Source organism: Pristis pectinata, chromosome 33 (genome assembly GCF_009764475.1).
Source record: "Pristis pectinata isolate sPriPec2 chromosome 33, sPriPec2.1.pri, whole genome shotgun sequence".
Lineage (NCBI taxonomy): Eukaryota > Metazoa > Chordata > Chondrichthyes > Rhinopristiformes > Pristidae > Pristis > Pristis pectinata.
The window spans coordinates 5,089,919-5,115,248 of record NC_067437.1 but is presented as its reverse complement, the minus strand read 5'-3'; the positions used below and the strand labels follow the sequence as shown (position 1 = coordinate 5,115,248).

General features: G+C 46.4%; 1 protein-coding gene across 2 annotated transcripts; it reads left to right on the top strand.

Annotated features, from left to right (window-relative positions):
• The first annotated feature begins 8,259 nt into the window (after nt 1-8,259).
• Nucleotides 8,260-24,707, top strand: LOC127585702 (ras-related C3 botulinum toxin substrate 1-like). 2 transcript variants are annotated; one of them, XM_052043403.1, is made up of 6 exons: nt 8,260-8,390; nt 10,596-10,667; nt 16,254-16,371; nt 16,522-16,584; nt 22,748-22,907; nt 24,580-24,707. In XM_052043403.1, exons 1-6 carry the CDS (start codon nt 8,353-8,355, stop codon nt 24,705-24,707), a joined length of 579 nt encoding a protein of 192 aa, XP_051899363.1. In that variant the 5' UTR covers nt 8,260-8,352. The 2 variants fall into 2 exon arrangements, with proteins under 2 accessions (XP_051899363.1, XP_051899362.1); XM_052043402.1 differs by having other exon boundaries at nt 16,254-16,428.
• The last annotated feature ends 623 nt before the right edge of the window (nt 24,708-25,330 follow it).

Below are 25,330 nucleotides of genomic sequence, written 5' to 3'. Positions count from 1 at the left end.
AACATATTGAATGGTGGGACAGGCTTGAGGGGTCTGGTGGCCTACTCCTGCTCCTGTTTTCTTGTGTTAAACTGGAGCAGAGACCTGTTGGGGCAAATGGGGTTGTGTCTGTGATGCAAACACCTCAACACAGTGTCCAATCATTCACAGAGAGTAACGGCTCTGGTGTGGCTGGGCAACCATCACAGACCAGCACCACAAACATCAAAGGGAACGCTGGCATAGATTCTCTTTCATGAAATATTTGGGCACAGTAACCATGCTTTACGCTCTACATCAATTCTTTTCAAATACACATTCCATACGTCTGACGATATTATCCACAGCTGACACAACGACTTCAGTCAGGGTGAATATAAAGATGAGTTCACACAAGTTGAACAGTAGTTTGGCAGATGAGCTTTTATTTAAAAAAATGTTCTCTGGATGTGGTGATGAGTATTTATTGTCCATCCCTCAAGTGTGGATACAGATGAGTCAACCACACTGGTGGGGCTGGAGTTACCTATAGATCAGACTGGCGAAGGACAGCAGAATTCCTTCCCTGGGTCACATTAGTCACATGAGATGGGTCTTAACAACAATCCAGGAGTTTTATGCTGACCTGCCGGTGTTATCCATAAGGGAAGGGGAGACAATGGAACTGTTTAACACCGCTGTAATTCAGTGATAACTACTAGGCCATTTTGCTATTAGACTGTAGGGTTTCACTTCAAAGCATCATGTTACAAATGTACCAGCACGGACTCGGAGAGCAGGGTGAGAGTTTTGTGGGTGTTGTCAGATCTGACTGTGCCACACAACAGTTTCCTGTTCTGCTTATATTTGCATTGCCAAAATTGGAAACCACAGAGAGCAGGTTGGAATATCCTGGTTCTGTTCTGTGGAGCTGCCTTGATGAACATTTAATACTCCTCTCTCAGCTGTGTCACACTGAGGTGCTGTGTGAAATGGATGGGCAGCTCAGAACCACCAAGAGATTAGAGTCATACAGAACAGAAACAGGCCCTTTGGCCCAACAGGTCTATGCCGACCAAGATGCCCACCCAAACTAGTCCTGTTTGCCAGCATTTGGCCCATAAACTTCTAAACTTTTCCTATGTACCTGTCCAACTGTCTTTTAAAAGTTGTTATTATACCTGCCTCAACCACTTCCTCTGGCGGCTCATTCCACAGGTGTACCACCCTCTGTGTAAAAGTTGCCCCTCAAGTTCCTATTAAATCTTTCCCCTCTCAAAACTATGCCTCTAGTTCTTGATTCCCCAACCCTGAGAAAAAGACTGAGTGCATTCACCCTATCTATGCCCCTCATGATTTTATACACCTCTATAAGATCACCCCTCATTCTCCTACATTTCAAGTAGGAATGTCCTAGGCTCTCCCTATAAATCAGGCCTTGAATCCTGGCAACATACAAATATTTTCTGCACGATTTCCAATTTAATAACATCTTTCCTGTAACAGAGTGACCAAAACTGAACACAATACTCCAAGTGTGGTCTCATTAGCATTCTGTACAACCACACCATGACCCCCCAACTTCTATACTCAATGCCCTAACTGATGAAGGCCAGTGTGCCAAAAGCCTTCTTCACTACCCTGATTGTGCCTCCACTTTTAGGGAACCATGTACCTGAACTCCAGGGTCCCTCTGTTTTACCACACTCCCCAAGGCCCCACTGTTCACTGTGAAAGTCCTTCCGTGATTTGACTTTCCAAAATGCAAAACCTCGCACTTATCTGAATTAAATGCAATTTGCCATTCCTCGGCCCACTTACTTACTCAGCTGATCAAGATTCCTCTGTAATTTTTGATAATTTCTTCATTGCCCACTATACCACCTATTTTAGTGTCATCTGCAAACTTACTAACCATGCCTTGTACATTCTTGTCATGGACCTCCAGTCTAAGACACAACCTTCCAACATCACCCTCTGCTTTGTACCATCAATCTAATTGTGTATCCAGTTAGCCAGCTCTCCCTGGATTCCATGCGATCTAACCTTCCAGAGCAGCCTACCATGTGGAACCTTATCAAAGGCTTCGCTGAAATCCATATAGACCACATCTACCACCTTGTTCTCATTAGCCTTCTTGGTCGCCATCAAAAAACCCAATTCGGGGCTTTTAGTAGGTAGCAGTACCTCCTTGGTGCTGCTGGGAATGGCAGCAGGAATCTCCGGCTGACAGACTTTGTGAAGGGGCACTGGGGGTACATTCACACAGTGGTCACGTTAGCAGACACCTCTGCCCTTGATCCATGGTCAGGGTTTTAAATCCTAACATGGCAGCCGGAAATTTAAATACCAATCAAATAAATTTCTCTTAGATAGCCACATGAATGATAGAGAAATGGGGGTCTATGTGGGAGGGAAGGGGTTAGATAGATCTTAGAGCAGGATAAAATGTCGGCACAACATCGTGGGTCGAGGGGCCTGTACAGTGCTGTAACATTCTATGTTCTATGTTGTAAATTCTTGAATAAAAAGCTGACGTCCACATGGAATGCATTGCTGGGGGTAGCAGATACAATGGTGGCATTCAAGAGGTTTTTGGATAGGCACATGCAGGGAATGGAGAGATATGGATCATGCGCAGGCAGAAGGGGTGAGTGTAATCTGGCATTGCGTTCGGCGCAGACACGGTGGGCTGATGGGTCTGTTCCTGTGCTGTACTGTTCTATGCTTTATCAATAGCACTTTTACCTCCAACCATTCTTTGATAGTCAGACTCCTAGATTGTTGTAAAAACCCATCAGGGTCACTAATGTGATTCAGGGAAGGAAATCTGCCGTCCTAACCCAGTCCGGTCCATAGGTGACTCTAGACCCACCAATGTAGTTGACTTACCTTCAGGGACAATAAATACTGGCACCCCCACATCCAGAGAACAATATTTTTAATAAAAGGTCATCTGCCAGACTACTGTGCAATTTGTTGTGTGAACTAATCTTTATATTCACCCTGACTGAAGTCGTTGTGTCAGCTGTGGATAATATCGTCAGGCGTATGGAATGTGTATTTGAAAAGAACTGATGTGGACTGTCACATTCTTAAAGCATGGTTGCAGTGCCCAAATATTTCATGAAAGAGAATCTATGCCAGCATTTCCTTTGATGTTTGTGGTGCTGGTCTATGATGGTTGCCAGGCCACGTCAGAGCTGTTACTCTCTGCTCCTCAACTGTGAATGATTGGACACTGTGTCGAGGTGTTTGCATCACAGACACAACCCATTTGCCCCAACAGGTCTGTGCTACAGTTTAACACAAGAAAACAGGATCAAGAGTTGGCCACCAGACCCCTCAAGCCTGTCCTGCCATTCAATATGTTGGCCTCAACTCCTCTTCTGTATCTTCCCCATAGCCCTCAATCTTACAAATATTTATCTAGCTCCACCTTAAATATTTAAAAATATTCCGGCCTCCTCCAACCTCAGTGGTAGAGTATTCTGGAGGTTCACTTCCCTCTGAGAGAAGTAGTTTCCACATATTTCAGTCTTAAATGACTGCCCCCTAATCTTGTAACTATGTCCCCTTGTTGGTGACTATCCCACTAGTGAAAACATTTCAATAGCTACCTGGTATTGGTATTGGTTTATTATTCTCACTTGTACCGAGGTACAGTGAAAAACTTGTCTCACATACCGTTCATACAGATCAATTCATTACACAGTGCATTGAGGTAGTAGTACAGGGTAAAAACAATAACAGAATACAGAGTAAAGTGTCACAGCTACAGGGAAGTGCAATAAATTCATAACAAGGTAGATCATGAGGTCAAGAGTCCATCTCATCATATAAGGGAATCGTTCAATAGTCTTATAACAGTGGGATAGAAACTATCCTTGAGCCTGGTGGTATGTGCCCTCAGTCTCCTATATTTTCTGTCTGATGGGAGAGGTGAGAAGAGAGAATGAGCCAGGTGGGTGGGGTCTTTGATTATGCCGGCTGCTTCACCAAGGCAGTGAGAGGTAAAGACAAGAGTCCATGCACGGGACTCCATGTCAAACCCATCAAACCCCTTTGAGAGCTTGTAGGTTTGAATAAGGTTACTCCTTGTTCTTTTAACCTCCAAAGTCTCCTTCCTCCCACCCTCAACTAGCCCCACCTCAACCACCCCATCCTTCCTGTTTAAAAGCACTTTTGCTTTTATACATCAGCTATGGCATTTTGTCCACTGTCTGGAGTGTTTTCCCTGAAATCAGGGACGGCAATTCGAATGCACAGGAATGTAAGGAGCTGCAGAGAGTAGTGGACTCAGCCCAATACATCACGGGCACATCCCTCCCCACCATCTGTACTATCTACAGGAGGCACTTCCTCAAGAAGGCAACACCCATCATCACAGGTCCCCACCATCCGGGCCATGCCATCTTCTCACAGCTACCATCAGGCAGGAGGTACAGAAGCCTGAAGTCCCACACCACCAAGTTCAAGAACAGCTACTTCCCTGCAACCAGCTATTGAACCAACCAGCAGGCACGGTACTGTAGCGGTTAGCATAACACTATTACAGCGCCAGCGACCTGGGTCCAATTCCAGCCACTGTCTGTAAGGAGTTTGTATGTTCTCCCCGTGACTGCATGGGTTTCCTCCGGGTGCTCCAGTTTCCTCCCACATTCCAAAGATATACAGATTAGGAAGTTGTGGGTATGCTATGTTGGCGCCGAAAGCATGGCGACACTTGTGGGCTGCCCCCAGAACACTCTACACAAAAAGATGCATTTCATTGTGTATTTCGATGTACATGTGACTAATAAAGAAATCTTATCTCACAACACTAATCACTACCTCAGTAAAGCAACACTATGATCACTGCACTAAATTAGACTTCTTTTTTGTTCTAATTGTGTCCTTTCTTGTAAAAATTGTGTACAAATTATGTTCAGTTTATGGTTTCCTTGTGAATGCTACTTGTATGATGCTTATGATGTTACTGCAAGTAAGTTTTTCATTGCACCTGTGCACACACGTGCTTGTGTATATGGCAATAAACATGAATTTGACTTTGACTTTAAATTTAATAACTTACAATTTAGAACTCCAGTTTTTGCAAGCGTAAATGTTTTTTTCTGCAAATGATGAACATTACCGGAAGTAATTTGATAAGTCGCCATAACCAGGCTGACACCTCAGTGCAGTACAGAGGGAGCCCGACAGCGTCAGTGCTGCTGTCTTGCAGATGAGATGTTAAGTGAGGTCCGGTCTGTTGGGAGGGTTGAAGGATGCTAGAGCCAAGAAACAAGGTCTTGAAGTTAGAGGTTGGCCTTTCAGGACCAAGATGAGAAGAAATTTCTTTACCCAAAGGGTGGGTGTATCTTTGGAATTCTTTACTCAAGAGTGCTGTGGAGACTCAGTTATTGAGTGGATCTAAGGTTTTTGAATATTAAGAGAAGTTTTGGATGTAGGGTTAAATTTGTTGTTCTTCCAGCACAGCGAGATGTCCATAACGGAATGCTGCCGACTGGCAGTCCCTGCTGTAGGAGGATGTGCTGAGGGACGCACTGAAGCTCGGTGCAGCCAATGCAAAGGCTCCGTGGGGAATGACCGCAGTCTGGGCTCCTTCCGCTACCGCACATGGAGGGACTGAGTTGGGTGGGGAAGCCCCTCGAACAATGAAAGGGGGATTACCTTAGGAAGCCACATGAGAGGCAATGGTTTGTATTTTTCTTTAAAGTTTACACTACTGAATGTAATCACCATGAATGTTAAGGTTTTGTTTTTGCACTATTTCTTCCTTTGTACATATATTTTATCATGAATAAAGTCTATTTTTGGAAAAAAAAAGTAAAAGATCAGCCATGATCTTATTGAATGGCAGATCAGGCATGAAAGGCCTACTCCTGGTTCTATTTCTTATGTTCTTAAATCGCTGGTAATTTTCTACAGACTATAAATAATAGAAGGGAGTGACCATTTACTGGATTATCTGCGGTGCCCCTCCTGCCTTTGTTTTTTAGTCATCTCCTATCGCTAATCTACCAACCCGCACATCTTGTGGGAGGAAACTGGAGAACGCGGAGGGAACCCACACTGTCACCAGGAGGATGTGCAAGCTCCACACAGACAGCACCGGAGGTCTGGATTGAACCTGGGTCACTGGAGCTGTGAGGCAGCAGCACTACTAGATGTGTAACCTCTGACACTACCTGAAGGAGTAACAGCCTTAAAGCTTTTACTCATTCTACAGACACAGGGAAGAGACTACTACTTCTTTAAAATGGTCTCATGGAATCTTTTACATCCACCTAAGAGTGCAGACATGGACATTGATTGTCACCTCATTGGGAAGACAGTGCAGCACCCCCTTAGTATTGCAGTGAAGAGTCCACCTCAGAGTGTGCACTCTTGAAGAGTAATATCCATTGAACCAGACCTCATACTCTTAGCTCTGTGGAGAAACAGAGGGATCTTGGGGTCCACGTCCGTAGATCCCTCAAAGTTGCCACGCAGGTCAATAGGGTTGTTAACAAGGAGTATGGAGTGTTGGCCTTCATTAGTCGGGGTATTGAGTTCAAGAGCTGCGAGGTGATGTTGCAGCTCTATAGAACTCTGGTTAGACCACACTTGGAGTATTGTGCTCAGTTCTGGTTGTCACATTACAGGAAGGATGTGGAAGCTTTAGAATCGCAGAGGAGATTTACCAGGATAGGTTGAGTGAGCTAGGGCTTTTCTCTTTGGAGAGGAGGAGGATGAAAGGTGACTTGACAGAGGTGTACAAGATAAGAGGCATAGATCGAGTGGACAGTCAGAGACTTTTTCCCAGGGTGACAATGGATAACACGAGGAAACACAATTTTAAGGTGATCAGAGGAAGGTATAAGGGGGATGTCAGGGGCAAGTTTTTTTTTTACAGAGTGGTGGGTGCATGGAACGCACTAACGGCAGAGGTTGAGGGGCAGATACAGTCGGCACATTTAAGAGACTCTTCGATAGACCCATGAATGATAGAGAAATGGGAGGCTATGTGGGAGGGAAGGGTTAGATATATCTTAGAGTAGGATAAAATGTCAGCACAACATTATGGGCCGAAGGGCCTGTACTGTGCTATAGTGTTCCGTGTTCAAAGCTTGACACTGTTCAATATTAAAAGTTGTTCTGTTCCTTAGTTATGGAGAGAGACTACTAAGGCAGGGTTTGGCTTCCCTGGAGTGGAGCACATTGAGGAAGTCCTGATAAAGATGTACTGTACATAATTATGAAGGGCATAGACAAGAAAGGTAATTGTAAACTGTTCACTTTAGTGGAGGTAACTGTCACCAAAAGGCATACATTTAAGGTGAGGGGTAAGAGATTGAAATATGAGGAAGGATTTCACCCAGAGAGCAGTTGGAATCTGGAATGCACTGCCTGAAGGTCTGGTGGAGGCAGAAGCTCACAACATGAGAAGTATTGAGGTAAGAACATAGAACAGTACAGCACAGGAAGAGACCTTTCAGCCCACTATGTGCTGAACTAATTAAACTAACAATTAAATGTCTAATTGAACTAATTCCTTCTGCCTACACAATGTCCATATCCCTCCATTCTCTGCATATTCATGTGCCTATCTAAACACCTCTATCACATCTGCCTTCACCACCACCCCCAGCAGCACATTCCAGGCACCCACCACTCTGTAAAAAAAACACTTGCCCTGCACATCTCCTTTGAACTTTCCCCCTCTCATCTTAAATGCATGCCTTCTAGTATTAGATATTTTGACCCTGGGGAAAAGCTACCTGCTGTCTACTCTATCTATGCCTCTCATAATCTTATAAACCTCTCAGGTCTCCCCTCAGCCTCTGCCACTTCAGAGAAAACAACCCAAGTTTGTCCAACCTCTCCTTATAGCACATGCCCTCTAATCCAGGCAGCATCCTGGTAAACATCTCCTGCACCCTTTCCAAAGCCTCCACGTCCTTTCTATAATGGGGTGACCAGAATTGAATGCAATTGAGCACTTGAATAAACTCTTGAATCACCAAGGCACATGGATCAAGTGCTGGTAAATGGGATTAGTATAGATAGGGACCTGATGGCTAGCATGACAGGATAGGCTGAAGGGCCTGATTCTGTGCTGAGTGACTATGACTCATCTATTTCCTAGTTTATCAAAATAGCTTTCAGAACGTTGAAAGCTTTTCTAGCCATTTCTCTCATTTGGTAGTTAAATCATCCGTAATCTAATTTTCCTACACAGCCTTTCAGGATGTGACCACAGTGGGCCAGTATGCTGCATTAACAGACTGAGAGGTGGATACCAGATCCCGGGCCGAGCAGGGTTGGAGCTGAGGGCATTAACGAGAGGGGAGACTTTGGATCTTTATTTCGACATCTTATTGAGAGAGAATTCTATGTAGCCGGAGAAAGATGATGCGAAATATCAAATGCGTGGTGGTGGGGGATGGGTGAGTAATCCTTGTCACCATCTCCTCCGTGTTTCTATATATTTGCTTCATCTTCTTGATGTGATTCCCACTCTCCCTGCTTTACCTGAGGGTACTGGTTTTAGTGAGTGTAGGAGTCCTGTCTCTGCAGAGCAAGACTCCACTCTTTCAGTGTAGACTTGGTGATCATTGGGTTATTCTCTGCTCTTCCAGTCCAGGTCTCTGTGCTCTTTGTCCCTCTCATTGTGGTTTCAGCTGCCCAGGGAACTGTATCCCTCATTCCTAATCCCAAAATTTGGGAAAGTGTGTTAACATGGACTGACGACTGGTTATCACGTAGCAGACAGAGTGTTGGAATAAACAGGTCTTTTTACAGGCTGGAAAGATATAACTAAGTGGAATCAGCTCTTGGCCCTCAATTATTTACCATTGTATTAATGACCTGGAGGGGTATAAGGTATCCAAGTTTGCCAGTGGCATTAAACTGTTGGAAAGGCATGTTCCGATGAAGATGTTTCAACTGGGCAGCAGGATTTTGATGGGTTGAGCGAGTGGACAAAAAAATTGGTGAGTGGAGTTTATTTCAGTAACATTTGAGGTCATGCACCTTTATAAGAATAATCTATTATCTAAGTGGAGAGTGACTGTAAATGAGTGAAGTCCAGAGGGGTCTAAGTGTTCCAGTACATGAATAACAAAACGTTAGCAGGCAGGTGCATTGAGTTGTTAGGAAGGCAAATCGCATGTCAGCCTTTATTACAAAGGGATTGGAGTTTAGAAATAGGGAGGTATTGTTGCAATTGTACAGGGTGTTGCTGGGATCACACCTGGAGTACTGTGCACAGTGTTGGTCCCCATATTAAGAAAGGACACACTAGCAAGGGAGGCAGTTCAAAAGAGAATCACTAGGCTAATATCTGGGATGAGAGGATTGTCCTATCATAAGAGGTTAAAAAGGTTGGATCTGTACATTTTGGAGTTTAGAGGAATAAGAGCCAATCTTATTGGAACATATAAGATCCTGAGTGGACAAACAGCATAGATGTTAAGATGTTTAAACTCGTGGGAGAATCTTGAAAGAAGGGGGATAGTAGCTAGATGAGGGGCCAGTCATTTAAATATCCCCCAGAGTCTCTGGAATTCTCCACCTGGAGGGTTGTGGAGGCCATATTTTTTAGGGGTAATTAAAGAGGAAGTATAGATAGGTTTTTGAAGGATCAGGGAATTGAGGGCCACGAGGAGGAGACGAGGCCTGGAGTAGATCAGCCACGACCATGTAGGGGAGGTTTGATGGGCTATTCCTGCTCCTATTTTCTTGTGTTCCTGTGTTCTCCCAAGGTCTATCCCAATTAGGAAGCTCCTTGAACCCCCCCTTATGTAGCTGTGTTACTGAAAGTCTGATAAAGCTCTAATGGAACTCCCTGGCATTTTCTGCCCCCTTCAAGGCTCTTCATGAATGCACATTGTTGTCTGAGTATGCCACCTATGGATCCACACCACATCACAACCCTTCCAATGACCATTCCTAGAACAGGAACCTTGGCTAGTTCTTGATCACCTCCATGTGGGGGAATGGGGGAAGAGTGCGATACTAATTTGGAGATGGCGTGGCTTGGTGGAGGGTGTGGAGAGGGACTGACTCAAAGTAGGAGGCTGTCGAATGACTGCAGACATGGTTGAGTTACAGAGGTAGAGCCAAGAAGGAGCAACATGGTCTCACCCCTTCCCATCCCTGTAACCTCCTGCAATGATGTAACCCTCCGATCCGAGTTCTTTCCACCTTCCCAGTTCTGGGCTCCTGCACACCCCTAATCCCATGCATTAGCCTGCAACTGGCAGCTGTGCCAACATCTGGATGTACCCAAAGCTCTAGACCTCCTCCCCTAAACCCCTGAGCCTTGCTCACCTCCTCTCCTTGCTGCTCAAAAGCTCCTCCTTTGATTCAGATTTGATTTACTCACTCTAACATCTCCAAGTGGTCCAGTGTCAATGGTGTTTGATGGACGCTCCCGAGAAACTCCTTGGTACGTTTCACCAGCCTGAAACAAGCAAAGGTTTCTCAGCAGGTTGAGGAGGAGGAGGCAAGAGACGAGGTGGGAAGTCCCCAACATCGGCAATGGGTTGCCGTGGGTTTCACTCCCACCCTGCTGTCCCTGAGCACCGTCCGGGGCTGCTCGTGTCTCCCATGTGACTGCTGACAGGTCCGACTCTCTCTTCCTCTTGCAGGGCTGTTGGGAAAACCTGTATCCTCATCACTTACACAACCAACGAATTCCCTGAGGAGTACATTCCGACCGTGTAAGTATCTTCACCACATACCCTTTCATTTGTACTTCCCGTCCATTGACGTTGGTTACGTTTGTTTTGGGCACCGAATTTCCAAGTGTGGCAACGCCGACGTTTGTGCTTCACAATCCCGCTCAATGTCCGTGGCTCCAATGGGAATGAAGGCATGGGGGTAATTTATAACTGACTTTAATATTGATAATGATGGGCACCCTTGGTCCTGAGGCCCACGTAGAAAGTTTACAACACAAGGCGGCCATTCAGCCCATCCTGTCCACGTTGGTTCACAAAGAGCTGCCCAACCTAATCCCTCCTTCCATCGTTGGCTCAGTAGCCCTGCAGGATTCAAGTACAGACCAAGTGCAGTTTAAATGCAGTGAGGGTCTCTACCTCCGCCATCCTTTCAGGCAGTGAGTTCCAGACCCACCCCCAACCCTCCCTCATCCCCCGTCCCCCTACTTCTTACACTAATAATTTTAAATCAATGCCCTTTGGCTTTTAACTCCCCTGTTGAAAGAAACTCATTCTCTTAGTTCCTCAGAATTTTACACACCTCAGATAATTCTCCTTTTAGTCTGCTCTTTTCACATAAACAATCCCAACCTCTCCAAATCTTTCCCCAGGGCTACAATTTTCCAATCCTAGGAACATCCTCTCAGAGCTCTCTCTGGTCCAATCACATCTCTCCTGTAATGTGGTGACCAGAACTTTAAGCAGCATTCAAGCTGTGGTCTGACTGGAATGATTTACAATTCGAGTGAAATGTCCTTGCTTTTATATTCTATACCTCATCTGTTGAAGAAAAATATTCTGTAAGCCATTTTAACCACTTTTTCAACCCATCCTACCACCTTTAAGGATCTGTGGACACACAGTCCATGTTCCCCCATTTCTCCTCAATATTCCCTCTCTCTTGGCTGCTCATATGTCAATTAAGAGGCACAAGGTATTCCACAGATGCTGAAAACTAGAACAACACACACAAAATGCAGGTGAAACTCAGGTCAGGCAGCATCTATGGAGGTAAATAAACAGTTGACGTTTCTGGTCGAGGCCCTTCATCATTCCTGATGTCGGCTGTTTATTTCCCTCCATAGATGCTGCCTGACCTGCTGTGTTCCTCCAGCATTTTGCATATGTCAATTAAGCCTTCTCTGTTGCAAACGAAAACAAGCCCAGTCCCTGCGATCTTTTGTCAATTTTCAAGTCTGGGTAAATCTTGTCTACAACTTTCAGTTCACATCCTGAACAATCTCCTGGTAAATCTCCACTGCCAAACTCAAAGTACTGCCAGCTAGAGGTGGTTTTCATTGATGCACCTGAGATCACATGATATTGATATTGGTTTATTATTGCCACTTATACCAAGGTACAGTGAAAAACTTGTCTTGCATACTGATCGTACAGGTCAATTCATTACACAGTGCAGTTACATTGAGTTAGTACAGAGTGCATTGAGGTAGTACAGGTAAAAACAATAACAGTACAGAGTAAAGTGTCACTGCACTTCCTCTGTAGCTATCAGACTGCAGATTGCATCAGCACTGTGTGCAGAGTTGCCAAAGGCTACAGTCAGGAATACAGCTGAGTCTAGCTGAGACTGTCTCTTCACCTCTTCCCAAGCAACCTCCTCCAATGTGAATCAAATTAATATTCACAGATCCTCTCCAACATCAGAAACCTCGAGACACAAGAGACCACAGATGCTGGACTTCAGACATCACCTTGCACCTCTATCATCATGCAGACTCCCCCCTCCTCAACTCATCTGCTGATGAAACCCCCTCCATTACTTACCTCTGGACTTGACTATTACTAGCCTCCCCCTCCTTATGCTGCTCCAGAAACAATCTCACACAAATTTCTTCTGCCACACCTTATTTGCTCCCTCACTGCTGAATGCTGACCTGCTTCAGCTCCCAAAGTAATGACAGGGCTAACGTAAAGTTCCCACTCTTCACATTGCTCCATGCCTTCGTTCTCCAGTCTCCAACACTCTTTTGAGAAGAATGAGAGGTGATCTTATTGAAATGTGCAAGATTTTTTTTTACAGGGCTCAACAGGGTAGATGCAGGGATGATGTTTCCCCTGTCCGGGGTGTCCAGATCCAGGGCTCAGAGTCTCAGAATAAGGCACCTGCCTTTTGGGACCAATAGGGAAAGAAACTTCCACACCGAAATGGAGAACCTTTGGAATTCTCTACCCAAGAGGGGACTGGAGCTCAGTTGCTGAGTATACACAAGACAGGGAATGATAGGTTTTTGGATATGAAGGGATTCAAGGAATATGGGGATTGTGCAGGAAAGGGACAAGGAGGTAGAAGATCAACCATAATCTTGTTGAATGGTGGAAGCAGGCACGAGGGGCTGAATGGCCTACTTCCACTGCTATTTCCTATGTTACATCCTCCTCCCACATCCCAAGAGCGAGAGGCTAGGTTACGAGGAAATTAATGGCTGGATGGGGATTGTTGGCAGCATTCCAATAATTGGCGTAGAATCAATGGGTGGACGGACTCTGGTGGTGTAAAACAATCATAAATTTTTTAAAAACCTGAAAATAAAAGGTGGCACAGGGGTTAGTGCCCATCAGCTCTAGAGACTCTAGTTCGATCCTGACCTCCAGTGCTGTGTGAAGGTTTGTGTTTTCTCTCATGTTCCAAAGATGTGCAGCTTGGTACGATAATTGGCCACTGTAAGTTGCCGCTGGTATAGCTGGGTGGAAGGAGAATCATTGGGAAGTTGATTGGGATGGGAGAAAAACTAGGCTTTGTGTAAATGGTCAGTATAAAGGCATTAGGCTGAATGGCCTGTCTCCGTGCTATGACACCTTCAACCCTTTCAAATCTGTGTCACACACTGACTGTGCCCTGCAAACCAGTGCCCAGCGTGTCACACACTGTGCCCTGCAAACCAGTGCCCAGCGTGTCACACACTGTGCCCTGCAAACCAGTGCCCAGCGTGTCACACACTGTGCCCTGCAAACCAGTGCCCAGCGTGTCACACACTGTGCCCTGCAAACCAGTGCCCAGCGTGTCACACACTGTGCCCTGCAAACCAGTGCCCAGCGTGTCACACACTGTGCCCTGCAAACCAGTGCCCAGCGTGTCACACACTGTGCCCTGCAAACCAGTGCCCAGCGTGTCACACACTGTGCCCTGCAAACCAGTGCCCAGCGTGTCACACACTGACTGTCACTGCAAACCAGTGCCCAGCGTGTCACACACTGTGCCCTGCAAACCAGTGCCCAGCGTGTCACACACTGACTGTCACTGCAAACCAGTGCCCAGCGTGTCACACACTGTCTGTGCCCTGTGAACCAGTGCCCAGTGTGTAACCTTTAGCGCATCAGATTTTAAACTGATTCCACCACTGGCAGCTGTGCCTTCAGCTCTCAGAACTCACCTCATCCACAGTCTCGGCACTAGGCCACCTTTCTTTCATCAACAACTGTTCTGAACTTCCCCTTTGCCTTCAAACCGTCCTCCCACATAAATTTTAACCACTTTTGCTTTCAGTGTTCAGTTCCTCTGTATAATTTTTCCAGCCCTTATATCTTTCAATTCATTTTTTCCTTCACCAGCTCACAGGCATGTCCACTCAACCTCACTGACTGCTCTGTTGGATATTTCGGGTCCTCTGCGTTGTTTTACCCTCCAGTTTTGTCCCCGGTGCTACTTCTGTTCCGCCAGTTTTCCTTCTCCTCGCTGATCGCTGCTCTCCTGTGTACAGGAGGAACCTGCTCCCTCAGCTCAGTGGCATCTGCTGAACCCTTTCCTTCTCTGATCACATTTTTCCACTAATTTCTTGTTCGAGAATTCTCCTCAAGCATAAAGTTAGAACTGGACCCCACCACAGCCGATCAGAACCAGACTCAGCTGCGAGGAATTTTTCCTGTAACGGTTCCGATCAGAGTCATAGAGTTATACAGTACAGAAACAGGCCCTTCAGCCCAACCGGAACATGCCGACCAATATGCCCATCTCAGCTGGTCCCATTTGCTCGCATTTGGCCCATATCCCTCTGAACCTTTCCTATCCATGGACCTGTCCAAGTGCCTTGTAAATGTTGGTAATGTACCTGCCTCAGCCACTTCCTCTGGCAGCTCATTCCATACATGGACCACCCTCTGGTCAAAAAGTTGCCCCTCAAGTTCACCTTAAATCTCTCCCCTCTCACACTAAATGTCCCTTAGTTCTTGATTCTCCAACCCAGGGAAAAAGACTGCGCATTCACCCTATCTATGCCCCTCATGATTTTATACTCCTCTATAAGATCACCCCTCATTCTCCTACACTCCAAGGAATAAGTCCCAACCTGCTCAACCTCTCTCCACAACCTAGTCCCTCGCGTCCCTGCAACATCCTCATAAATCTCCTCTGCACTCTTTCCATCTTAATGGCATCTTTCCTGGAACAGGGTGACCAAAACGGAACACAATATTCCAAATGCGGCCTCACCAACGTCTTGTACAAAGTTCCTGGAGAAAAGTGGGAAAGGAGACGAGCTCTGGTGAACATGCATCGCTACCGGCCACCAACTGAGGTCACTGCGGGCAAACTGAGTGAGCTATGCTGACCTGGGTCCAGTGCTGGCCTCACACAGTCTAACATGAATGTTTTAGCAGAACTTCCATCCAACCGACCCCAACCCATCTCCCCTCGGGTGGAGGTTGGTGCTAGGGTCAACATCCTACAGGGGCAGCTTTCCCAGACACTGCCAGTTGAAAGGAATCCTCTCCCCTCCCAGTGCCCAGTCTCCAGAATGGGAACGCTCTCCCTCTGACCCAGGAGACCGCAGCCCCACCCTCCCTCATTCTCCAACTGGCCTTGTGCTTCGGCTCAGGTGCATGAAGGTGAAGATTAGCAACTGCTGGGTGACAGAAAACCATGGTCTTTCCATCTCACCTTGTGCCACCCTGGTAGACGGAAGAACCTCCGGCCCCCTGCTCGGTTTGCTCAGTGTTGTTTGTTTCCTTGAGAGAGACGTAGCAGGTCCAACAGTTGCTCGTAAGATATGGTCATCACTGGCAAGGTCAGCATTTATTGTCCATCCGTGTCTGTGTCCTGGACCTGAGTGTCTTGCTGGGCCATTTTATCCGTGTGGGTTTCCTCTGGGTGCTCCAGTTTCCTCCCATATTCCAAAGACATACAGGTTAGGAGCTGTGGGCATGCTACGTTGGCTCCCGAAGAATGGCGACACTTGGGGGCTGCCCCCAGCACATTCTCAGTAATGCAAAAAGGCACATTTCACTGTGTTTCGATGTACCTGACTATTAAATAAATATCTCTGCAAACCCTGCTAAATAGACATATGTAGTATTGACTATTATAAAGAAAGGAGTCCTTGAGAAGCTGGAGAGAGGTACCAGTGTAAAATAACACAAACAAATGACCAAGACTAAGGATTTTAATAACAATAAAGGTAACTATGTGGTACATCTGATGCCTTTTAAATTGGTTTTGCATTATCTGTGTTTTCATATTATCCATGTTTTTGCATTATTCATGGAGACCATCTCCTCCATTAGCCTGGATAATTGAACATTGATTGAACTTACACTGTCTGTTGGACTGATGCCTATTCCTTTCCTTTACAGCTTTGATAACTATTCCACCACTGTTACTGTTGACGGTCATGTAGTGAACCTTGGGTTGTGGGACACAGCCGGCCAGGAAGACTATGACAGACTCCGACCACTCTCCTACCCACAGACTGTGAGTATTTTCACAGGGAATCTCTTGCTTGTTCTCTATTCCTTAAGCTCCCAAAAAGTACAATATTTGTTGTGGAATTAAGCAGAATGACAAAAACAAACATGCTTTGCTGGATAACTAGATTCTTCATCATGCTGTCTTCTTTTTCAGGATGTGTTTGTGATCTGTTTTTCCCTGGTCAGCCCTGCTTCTTTCATTAATGTCCATCCAAAGGTGAGTGTTGAGGTTTGTATGACTTTGGCGGCACGGTAGCGTAGCAGTTAGCGCGATGCTATTACAGCGCCAGAGATTGGGGTTCGATTCCCATCGCTGTCTGTAAGGAGTTCGTACGTTCTCCCCGTGTCTGCGTGGGTTTCCTCCGGGTGCTCCGGTTTCCTCCCACATTCTAAAAGACGTATGGGTAGGTTAATTTGGGTTTAAAATGGGCAGCGCGGACTCGTTGGGCTGGAAGGGCCTGTTACCACGCTATAAATAAAGTTTAAAAAGTTTTAAGCCAATGTTCCAATGATTGGCCACATCTGAAAGATTTTCTCCAATGTCACCTCTTTGCTTCTGACAACCTTTTTCACTGCTTTTTCAAACATTTTTCCAATTCTGCACAATGTTGCTTTACCAGAAACAGCTACTTGTGAAAATATTCCCACAAAGTGCTTTGATGGATTTTCTTTGTTAATTCTATGCAAAGACTTCCAGGTTCTATTAGCTCCATGAGGGGAAAAAAGTACAAGAGTAAAGATGTCTTACTGGAATTATATACAGTTTTGGTGTGATTTACCTGTAATATGATGTACTGATCTGGTGACTTCACCAAAAGGCGGTGATACTTGCAATATAGGGAGTGTGATAAAGGTTCACCAGACGGATTCCTCAGGTGGTGGGGTTTGTTGTATGAAGTGAGAATAAGCAGACTAGGCCTATACTATTTGAGCTTCAAAGAATGACAGATGGTCTCTTCGAAATGTAAATATTTTGGGGTCTTGGTAGGATAGATGTGGAACTGATGTTTGCTCAGGTTGGATTGTTGAGAACCAGGGGACACACAGTCTCAAAGTAAGGGAGTCAGGAGATACGAGATGAGGAGACATTCCTTCACCTAGATATGGTAACTCTTTGGAATTCTCCACCTAATTGGCTGTGGAGGCCCAGTTGCTTAGTATATTCAAGGCAATACAGTTTTGTATATTAAAGGAATCAAGGAATATGGAGTTGGTTGAAGAAAGTGGCGTTGACATGTTCAATCACCCATGATCTTATTGAACAGTGGAGCAGGCATGAGGGATCGAATGGCCTACATGTGTTTCTATTTCTTATGCTCTCCATTAATAGTCCTACAGAAATTAGACGAAATGGAAAGAGAGCAGAGAAGATTTACAAGGATGTTGCCGAGACTCGAGGGACTGAGTTATGGAGAGAGGTTGGGCAGGCTAGGACTTCATTTTGGAATGTAGGAAAATGAGGGGAGATCTTAGAGGTGTATAAAATCATGAGGGGCATAGATAGGGTGAATGTGCAGTCTTTTTCCCAGGGTTGGGGAATCAAGAACTTTAGGGCATAGGTTTAAGGTGAGAGGGGAGATATTTAACAGGAACCTGAGGGGCAACTTTTTCACCAGGGGGTGCTCAGTATATGGAACAAACTGCCAGAGGAAGTGGTTGAGGCAGATACATTAACAACATTTAAAAGACACTTGGACAGGTACATGGATAGGAAAGGTTCAGAGGGATATGGGCCAAGTGTGGGCAAATGGGTCTCACTTAGGTGGGTACCTTGGTCAGCATAGACCAATTGGGCCGAAGGGCCTGTTCCTGAGTTGTATGACTCGGGGAGTGGTGAATCTTTGGAATTCTCTACTCAAGGGCTGTGGATGCTCAGTTGACTGTAATCCGGAGACAGACAGATGGTATTAAAAGAAACAAGAGACATTGTGTTGGTACAGGGGGTGATATTGAGCTAAAAGATCAGTCACGATCTTATTGAATGGTGGCAGAGACACAAATGTCCCATTTATACTTTTTTATGTGTTCTTAAAGTACTTTCTGCTTCATGATTTATTCCTTATTCTTTCCCAACTTATTCCTTAAAAAAAACAATTTTGTAATTATTAAATACCTTTGCACCCATTTCAATGGCAGTGAATCTAGCTGTGGAGTTTCATCTAATGAATCCTGGAAACACAGACAATTTCAGTGGTTTGATTATCCTGGTTAGTAGAGGCTTGCACTGCACTTCTCTGGGTTAGTTTCACTGTCTCGTGTAAGGGGGACTGCTTCGGGAGTTAGTCATAGTCACAGACCGTTGAAGCAGCCCTTTTAGCCCTGCTACCACCAACACCCACCAACATTAATCCTGCACTAGCCCCATTTTATTTTCCCCACACTCCCATCAAACCCTCCTGCCCCACCTTCTACCCCTCACCTACACACCAGGGGCAAACTACAGCGGCCAATTAAACTACCAATCCGCACGTCTTTGGGGTGTAGGGCAAACTGGAGCACCCAGGGGAAACCCACACGGTCATAGGGAGAATATGCAAACTCCACACAGACAACGTCAAAGGTCAGGATTGAACCCGGGTCTCCAAAGCTGTGAGGTGGTGGGTAACATCAAGAGGACAGGAATATAAAAGCAGGGATGTACTGCCGAGGCTTTATAAGGCATTGGTCAGACTGCATTTGGAATATTGTGAGCAATTTTGGGCCCCGTTTCTGAGGAAGGATGTGCTGGCTTTGGAGACGGTCCAGAGGAGGTTCACAAAAATGATCCCAGGAATGAAAGGCTTAACATATGAGGAGCGTTTGATGGCTTTGGGCCTGTACTCGACAGAGTTCAGAAGGATGAGGGGGGAATCTTATTGAAACCTACCAGTAACTGAAAGGCCTGGATAGAGTGGACGTGGAGAGGGTGTTTCCATCAGTAGGAGAGTCGAGGATCCGAGGGCACAGCCTCAGAATAAAGGGATGTCCCTTTAGAACTGAGACGAGGAGGAATTTCTTCAGCCAGAGGGTGGTGAATCTGTGGAATTTGTCACCATGGAGGGCTGTGGAGGCCCAGTCATTTAAGGCAGAGATTGGTAGGTTCTTCATTGGTGAGGGGTTTAAGGGTTATGGGGAGAAGGTGGGAGAACGGGGTTGAAAAAAAATCAGCCATGATTGAATGGCAGAGCAGACTCGATGGCACTGTGTAATGAATTGACCTGTATGATCGGTACGCAAGACGAGTTTTTCACTGTACCTCGGTACAAGTGACAATAATAAACCAATACCAAATGGCCTAATTTTGCTATGTCTTATGGCCTTATGGACACTGAGGATGAGATTAGATGATAATTGGAAAAACGTGATATGGATCACACCACCAGAAAATCATCAGGGAAACCTGTTCAGCGAGGGATTAGACACTGATCTCTGCTCAGTGTTCCTGAGCACTCCTTCATCAGCCCCATTCAGAGCAGGAAAGTAGAACAAACAGTTAATGCTACTTTGCTCATCTAATAACAGAAATCACAGAGAAATTTCCACCATTGGAAGGATGGCATTCCTTGGTTTCCAGCTGACCTGCTCATAAAAATGATGGTAGTCTAGAAATTAATGATGCTGCAGTTGTCGTCGTGTGTTAGTAAGGACACACTGGGGTGGAATCTTATCAGTTCTTTCCAGTAACTTTGGCAAATGCCCAGTAGAACGGTGGTGCAGAGTGGTGGTGCCCATACTCACTGGGATTTCTTCCAGACTCGTGGCGGTCTGTTGGAGAAGCCCCAAAAAGGTTGTCCAAGGTGGCGATGATTGTCTCCAAGTGACGATCACTGGGGTTGGAATTCACCTGGGGTCTTTAGACTTGAACAGTCCTGAATATAAAGGCAGGCAGATCCTGAGTGTTGCTAAGAAATCCTAGCCCTTGTAGGTGGGGGACAAAGGAGATGCAAATGTTGGAGGGAATTTGAATGCAGGTCGGCCAGACTCTGCCCTGATCCTCTCCCGCTCTCTGTCTAATTGACAGAGAAGTCTGGTTGTTTCCAGCAGGAAGACAGCGACGACTTGGATCCCTGCCATAGGATCGGAGATCCCAGAACTTATCTGGTGGGACAGCTTAGTAGCACAGCTGGTAGAACCGCTGCCTCACAGCTCCAAGGACCCAGGTTCAATCCTGACCTCCTGTGCTGTCTGTGTGGAGTTTGCACGTTCTCCATGCGACCGCGCAGGTTTCCCCCGGGTGGTCTGGTTTCCTCCCACATCCCAAGGATGTGCAGATTGCTGGGTTAATTGACTGCTGTAAATTGACCCCTAGTGTGTGGTGAGAGGTGGAACCTGGGGGAGTCGTTGGGAATGTGGGGAGAATAAAATGAGATTAGTGTGGGATTGGTGTAAGTGGGTGCTTGATAGTCCATGTGGACTCGGTGGGTCAAATTGTCTCTTTCTATGTCCTGGGAAGTAAATTAAGTAATGAAATTTTATTGTTGCTGAACGTCAAATAATTTTCAGTCTTGGAAAGTCATGAATTGGAGCAGGAGTCAGTAGGAACGAGCTTCAATTTCAATAAGTGTCAGAAAACATATTGAATTAGATATCTGGGTTCCAGGCAGGAATCAGACACGGAGAGTGGGATCGCTGAGGGTGCTAAAAGATCAGGTGGAATAGGGCAGATGTTTACTGTGGGCAAAATGTAAGAGAAGGTGCACCTGTCAGATTTGAGCTTCCTTCAAATATTCCCAGTGGGAAGGAGAGGGAGTGCCCAGATACGGCCCAGTGAATACACTGGATTTTCCATCCGCCCACAGTAAATGGGCAGCAATGAAGCCTCACGTCAATGGATCCTTGAAGCCCTGACTGACAGCTGACTTTACTTGAAGCCTGGAGATGTGACCAGCTGCTCTACCGTGTGCGCCACCCGTGCAATCTTACACAAGTTTGGTGTCAGACGTGCACAGGACGATCCCACTCCCGGCCCACCACTCCTTTTGGAGATCTGCAGGGGAAAATTAAACCAGGCTGTGACTACAGTGACCATTGCTGGGTCCCCCAGGACAGCTTGGTATTGAAGAGTGCAGTGCTGGGTTGGGACCTCTGAGGAACATCCCACACTTATACATTTACTTGAACCACCCCATGGTGCCACACATCAACCCTCATCTTGTTCCTGCCCCTCCCTCTCCACAAGGCCCACAACGGATGCCCCAGTCTCCCACACCCTTGGCCCGACCCTCAGGCGCTACTGATACTCAGTGACTAGACCACAACCAGATCCGTTCTAAACACGTTGTCACTGCAATTGTCAACCACAGCCAGTTGGGTGCACTGGAATTTCTCCGCCAGGTGCCTTCCGTGGCTTTGATGTGCAAGGTTTCCAAGATGTAGTCATCTTTCTGTGGTGTGGCTTTTGTAGAAATCATACAAACACACAGAGACAGGGTGAATGCACTCAGTCTTTTTCCCAGGGTTGGGGAATCAGGAACTAGAAGCCATTGGTTTAAGGTGAGGGGAAAGATTTAATAGGAACAAGGGGCAATTTCTTCACACACAGAGGAGTCAAAGTCGAGTTTATTGTTGTGTGCACAGGTGCACTGAAAAACTTACTTGCAGCAGCATCACAGGCACATAGCATCAGATAAGCAGCATTCACAAGAAAAACATAAATTAAAGAATTTTTGCAAGAAAGAACACAATTAGCACAAAAAAATCCACAAAATTCATTTTAGTGCAAAGTGTCATAGTGTTGCTAAACTGTAGTGATTAGGGTTGTGCAGGTTGGTTCAAGAACCGAATGGTTGAAGGGAAGTAGCTGTTCTTGAACCTGATGGTGTGGGTCTTCAGGCTCCTGTACCTCCTGCCCGATGGTAGCAGCGAGAAGATGGCATGGCCTGAATGGTGGACGATCTTTGATGTTGGATGTTGCCTTCTTGAGACAGTCCCTCCTGTAGATACTACTGATGGTGGGGAGGGATGTACCCGTGATGTATTGGGCTGAGTCCACTACTCTCTGTACATGGAATGAGCTGCCAGAGGAAGTGGTCGAGGCAGGTACATTAACATTAAAAGCCAGTTGAACAGGTACATGGATTGGAAAGGTTTAGAGCTATGTTGGCCAAACAAGGACCAATGAGACATTTTGGTTGGCATGGACCAGTTGAGTCAAAGGACCTGTTCCATGACTCTCTGATGTTGACACCACAAGGCAATTTGGCCCCTCATGTCTGTTCCGGCTGAATAGATGTCCAGTCTCACCCCATTGGGTCCATAGCCCTGCAGGTCAGAGCTCTTCAGGTCCAGTATTGTGGGGGTTTCAGTCCCCACCACTTCCCAGGCAGTGCAGGACGACTAATGTATAAGCTTGAACAGAAGTCCATCACTGATTCTCTGCCCTTCCCCTTCTCCTCCCACAGTGGTCCTCCGAGGTGAAGCATCACTGCCCCAACACTCCCATCATCCTCGTGGGCACTAAGGTCGACCTGAGGGACGACAAGGAAACAATAGAGAAGCTGAAGGAAAGGAACATGGCTCCCATTACCCGCGAAGAAGGCGAGCAGAAAGCGAAGGAGATCGGTATGTTGTCTTTCCACACCGTGGGCACGGAGGTTGCTTGCACATACCTTTGCCTGTTGATGGTCTTGGACTGTGGCCCAAGTCTGGCCATTGGCAGGGGAGTCTCTCCCTTTCCCTGGGGGGGATGTGGGTGCCCACCAGTTCAACAGTACTGAGTGGGCAACACTGCGGGCACCTATCCCTGTAACCCTGCCCACAGACCACGCTCCTTCCCCATCTGCCCAGCTGAGGACCACCTCCTGCCTCAGTTTCTTTGCCACTGGATAAGACATCTTTATTAGTCACATGTACATTGAAACACACTGTGAAATACATCTTTTGTGTAGAATGTTCTGGGGGCAGCCCGCAAGCGTCGCCATGCTTCTGGTGCCAATATAGCATGCCCACAACTTCCTAACCCGTACATCTTTGGAATGTGGGAGGAAACCGGAGCACCCAGAGGAAACCCATGCAGACACGGGGAGAACGTACAAACTCCTTACAGACAGTGGCCAGAATTGAACCCAGGTCACTGGCGCTGTAAAGCATTATGTTAACCACTATACTTGTGTCGTGGACAAGACACATGCACCACCAGCAGAACACCAAATGGTGGTGGCTTAGAATAGGTTTGTGAAGAGCCACCCTGATCCGACCCATGGACTTTCCCAGACTGTGCAGCCCAGCCAATGGGAATAGTCAGGCTCCATCAGGCTGAATGGGGGACCCAGGTTGTCACTCGAGTCTGATGGCTGTCAGTTCAAACCCCATCAAAGAGGCTGGCATGTATCAACCTAATATCTAACACAGCACCGAGGGAGTGCCACACTGTCAGAGGTGCCATGCTCCAGCTGAGCCATTAGATTGTGGTCCTGTTTGCCGTCGAGTTCCAGAGGACAGTCCACCGATTCACACCAACCACTAACCACCCATTCACACTCATCCTACCCCAATCCCATTTCATTCTCTCCACATTCCCATCAACTGCTCTCCCCCCCCCCCCAAATCTCCCACTCATCCACACACACCGGGAGCAATTTACAGAGACCAATTAAACTAGCAACCCACATATCTTTGGGATGTGGGAGGAAACCAGAGCACCCTGGGGAAATCCACATGGTCACAGGAAGAACGTGCAAATTCCACACAGACAGCACCAGGGGTCAGAATCGAACCCAGGTCTCTTGAGCAGTGAGACAGCAGCTCTCCTAGCTGCACCATTCTGCCAGCTATTTATTTCTTTTTTTTTTGTCTTGATGACGTTTATCTACTAACCTACCCCCACTCCTACTTATTTAAATAGCAACCATTTTGAACAGGTGTATTATATCCCTTGAGAAACACCACAAGTGTGGATAACCCGGTCACTATCACACTGCTGGCTCGTGGGAGCTTGCTGTCTCGCCTGTATCACATCAGCCACGATACACAACAGAATACTTCACTGAGCGTAAACCACTTTAGGATGCTCTGGAAGGAAGGTGAAGGAGGCTGGGGTGTTCTTTCACCGTCTGGGTTGCCGAGTTTCGGTGACACATTCTGTGGGACTTCAGCTACATAAGGGGTGCAGGATAAATCGTTCTCCTGGTCGTGGTTGTCAATGGCCAAGTGTCAGTAATGTGGGTCTTTCAGGCGAGTGGGGAGCTGGTGAGCCACAGCAAGACAACATCTCCCTTGCTTTGAATCCCTGCAGGAGCGGTGAAGTACGTTGAAAGTTCTGCCTGCAAACAGGAAGGTCTGAAGACAATATTTGAGGAGGCAATTCGAGCGGTGATCCTCCAGCCAGTGAAGAAGAAACGGCTCTGTTGCCGTATTTTGTAGAAAGGTTATCAGGACGTTATTGGTGGGTTAAGCCCTTGCCAGTTTCAGAGATGTTGCACAACGTGAAGTAAATCAAAACCAATTGGAATTGTTGCCGTCAATATCTCTTGTGGAATTTCACTGAAAGAGACTGTTCAGCAGAAGGCATCTTGTTGAATGAGCTGTCTGATTGTTCTTTCCTGCATCTTTATTCAATTTCCTTTTGAAACTCAATAGTGAATTCACTTCTCCTGCCCGCTCAGGCAGCATGTCCCAGGTCACAAGTCCTTGTGTTAAAACAAAGAATCCTCATCATACCTCTGGTCTTTAGTCAAATATCTTAAACCTGCATCCTCTGGTAACTTGCTGTGGCCTGGGCTGTCCCTGATTCCCCAGCAATCTGTGAAAATTATTGGGGATCCAGGAATCTCAGAGGAAAACACGAGTTGTGTGTGTGTGCGTGCGCATGCACACACTCGGAGACCTGTGTGTGTGTGTGTGTGTGCGTGGCTGAACTCACCCTGTCTGTGTATGCTCCTCGGTGAGCCCTGTGTGCACACACCTAAAATTAGGTCTGTATGTGTACACCCACCTCAACAAGGCCTATATGTGCAAATACTTGAACAAGGCCTGTAAGTGTGCAA

Excerpts from the sequence above, each read along its gene's own strand:
- LOC127585702 (XM_052043402.1), top strand. The coding sequence starts at position 8,353 with ATGATGCGAAATATCAAATGCGTGGTGGTGGGGGATGG. Across the intron at positions 16,585-22,747 it reads TCATTAATGTCCATCCAAAG|TGGTCCTCCGAGGTGAAGCA; the intron begins GTGAGTGTTGAG and ends CTCCTCCCACAG. Across the intron at positions 22,908-24,579 it reads GCAGAAAGCGAAGGAGATCG|GAGCGGTGAAGTACGTTGAA; the intron begins GTATGTTGTCTT and ends GAATCCCTGCAG.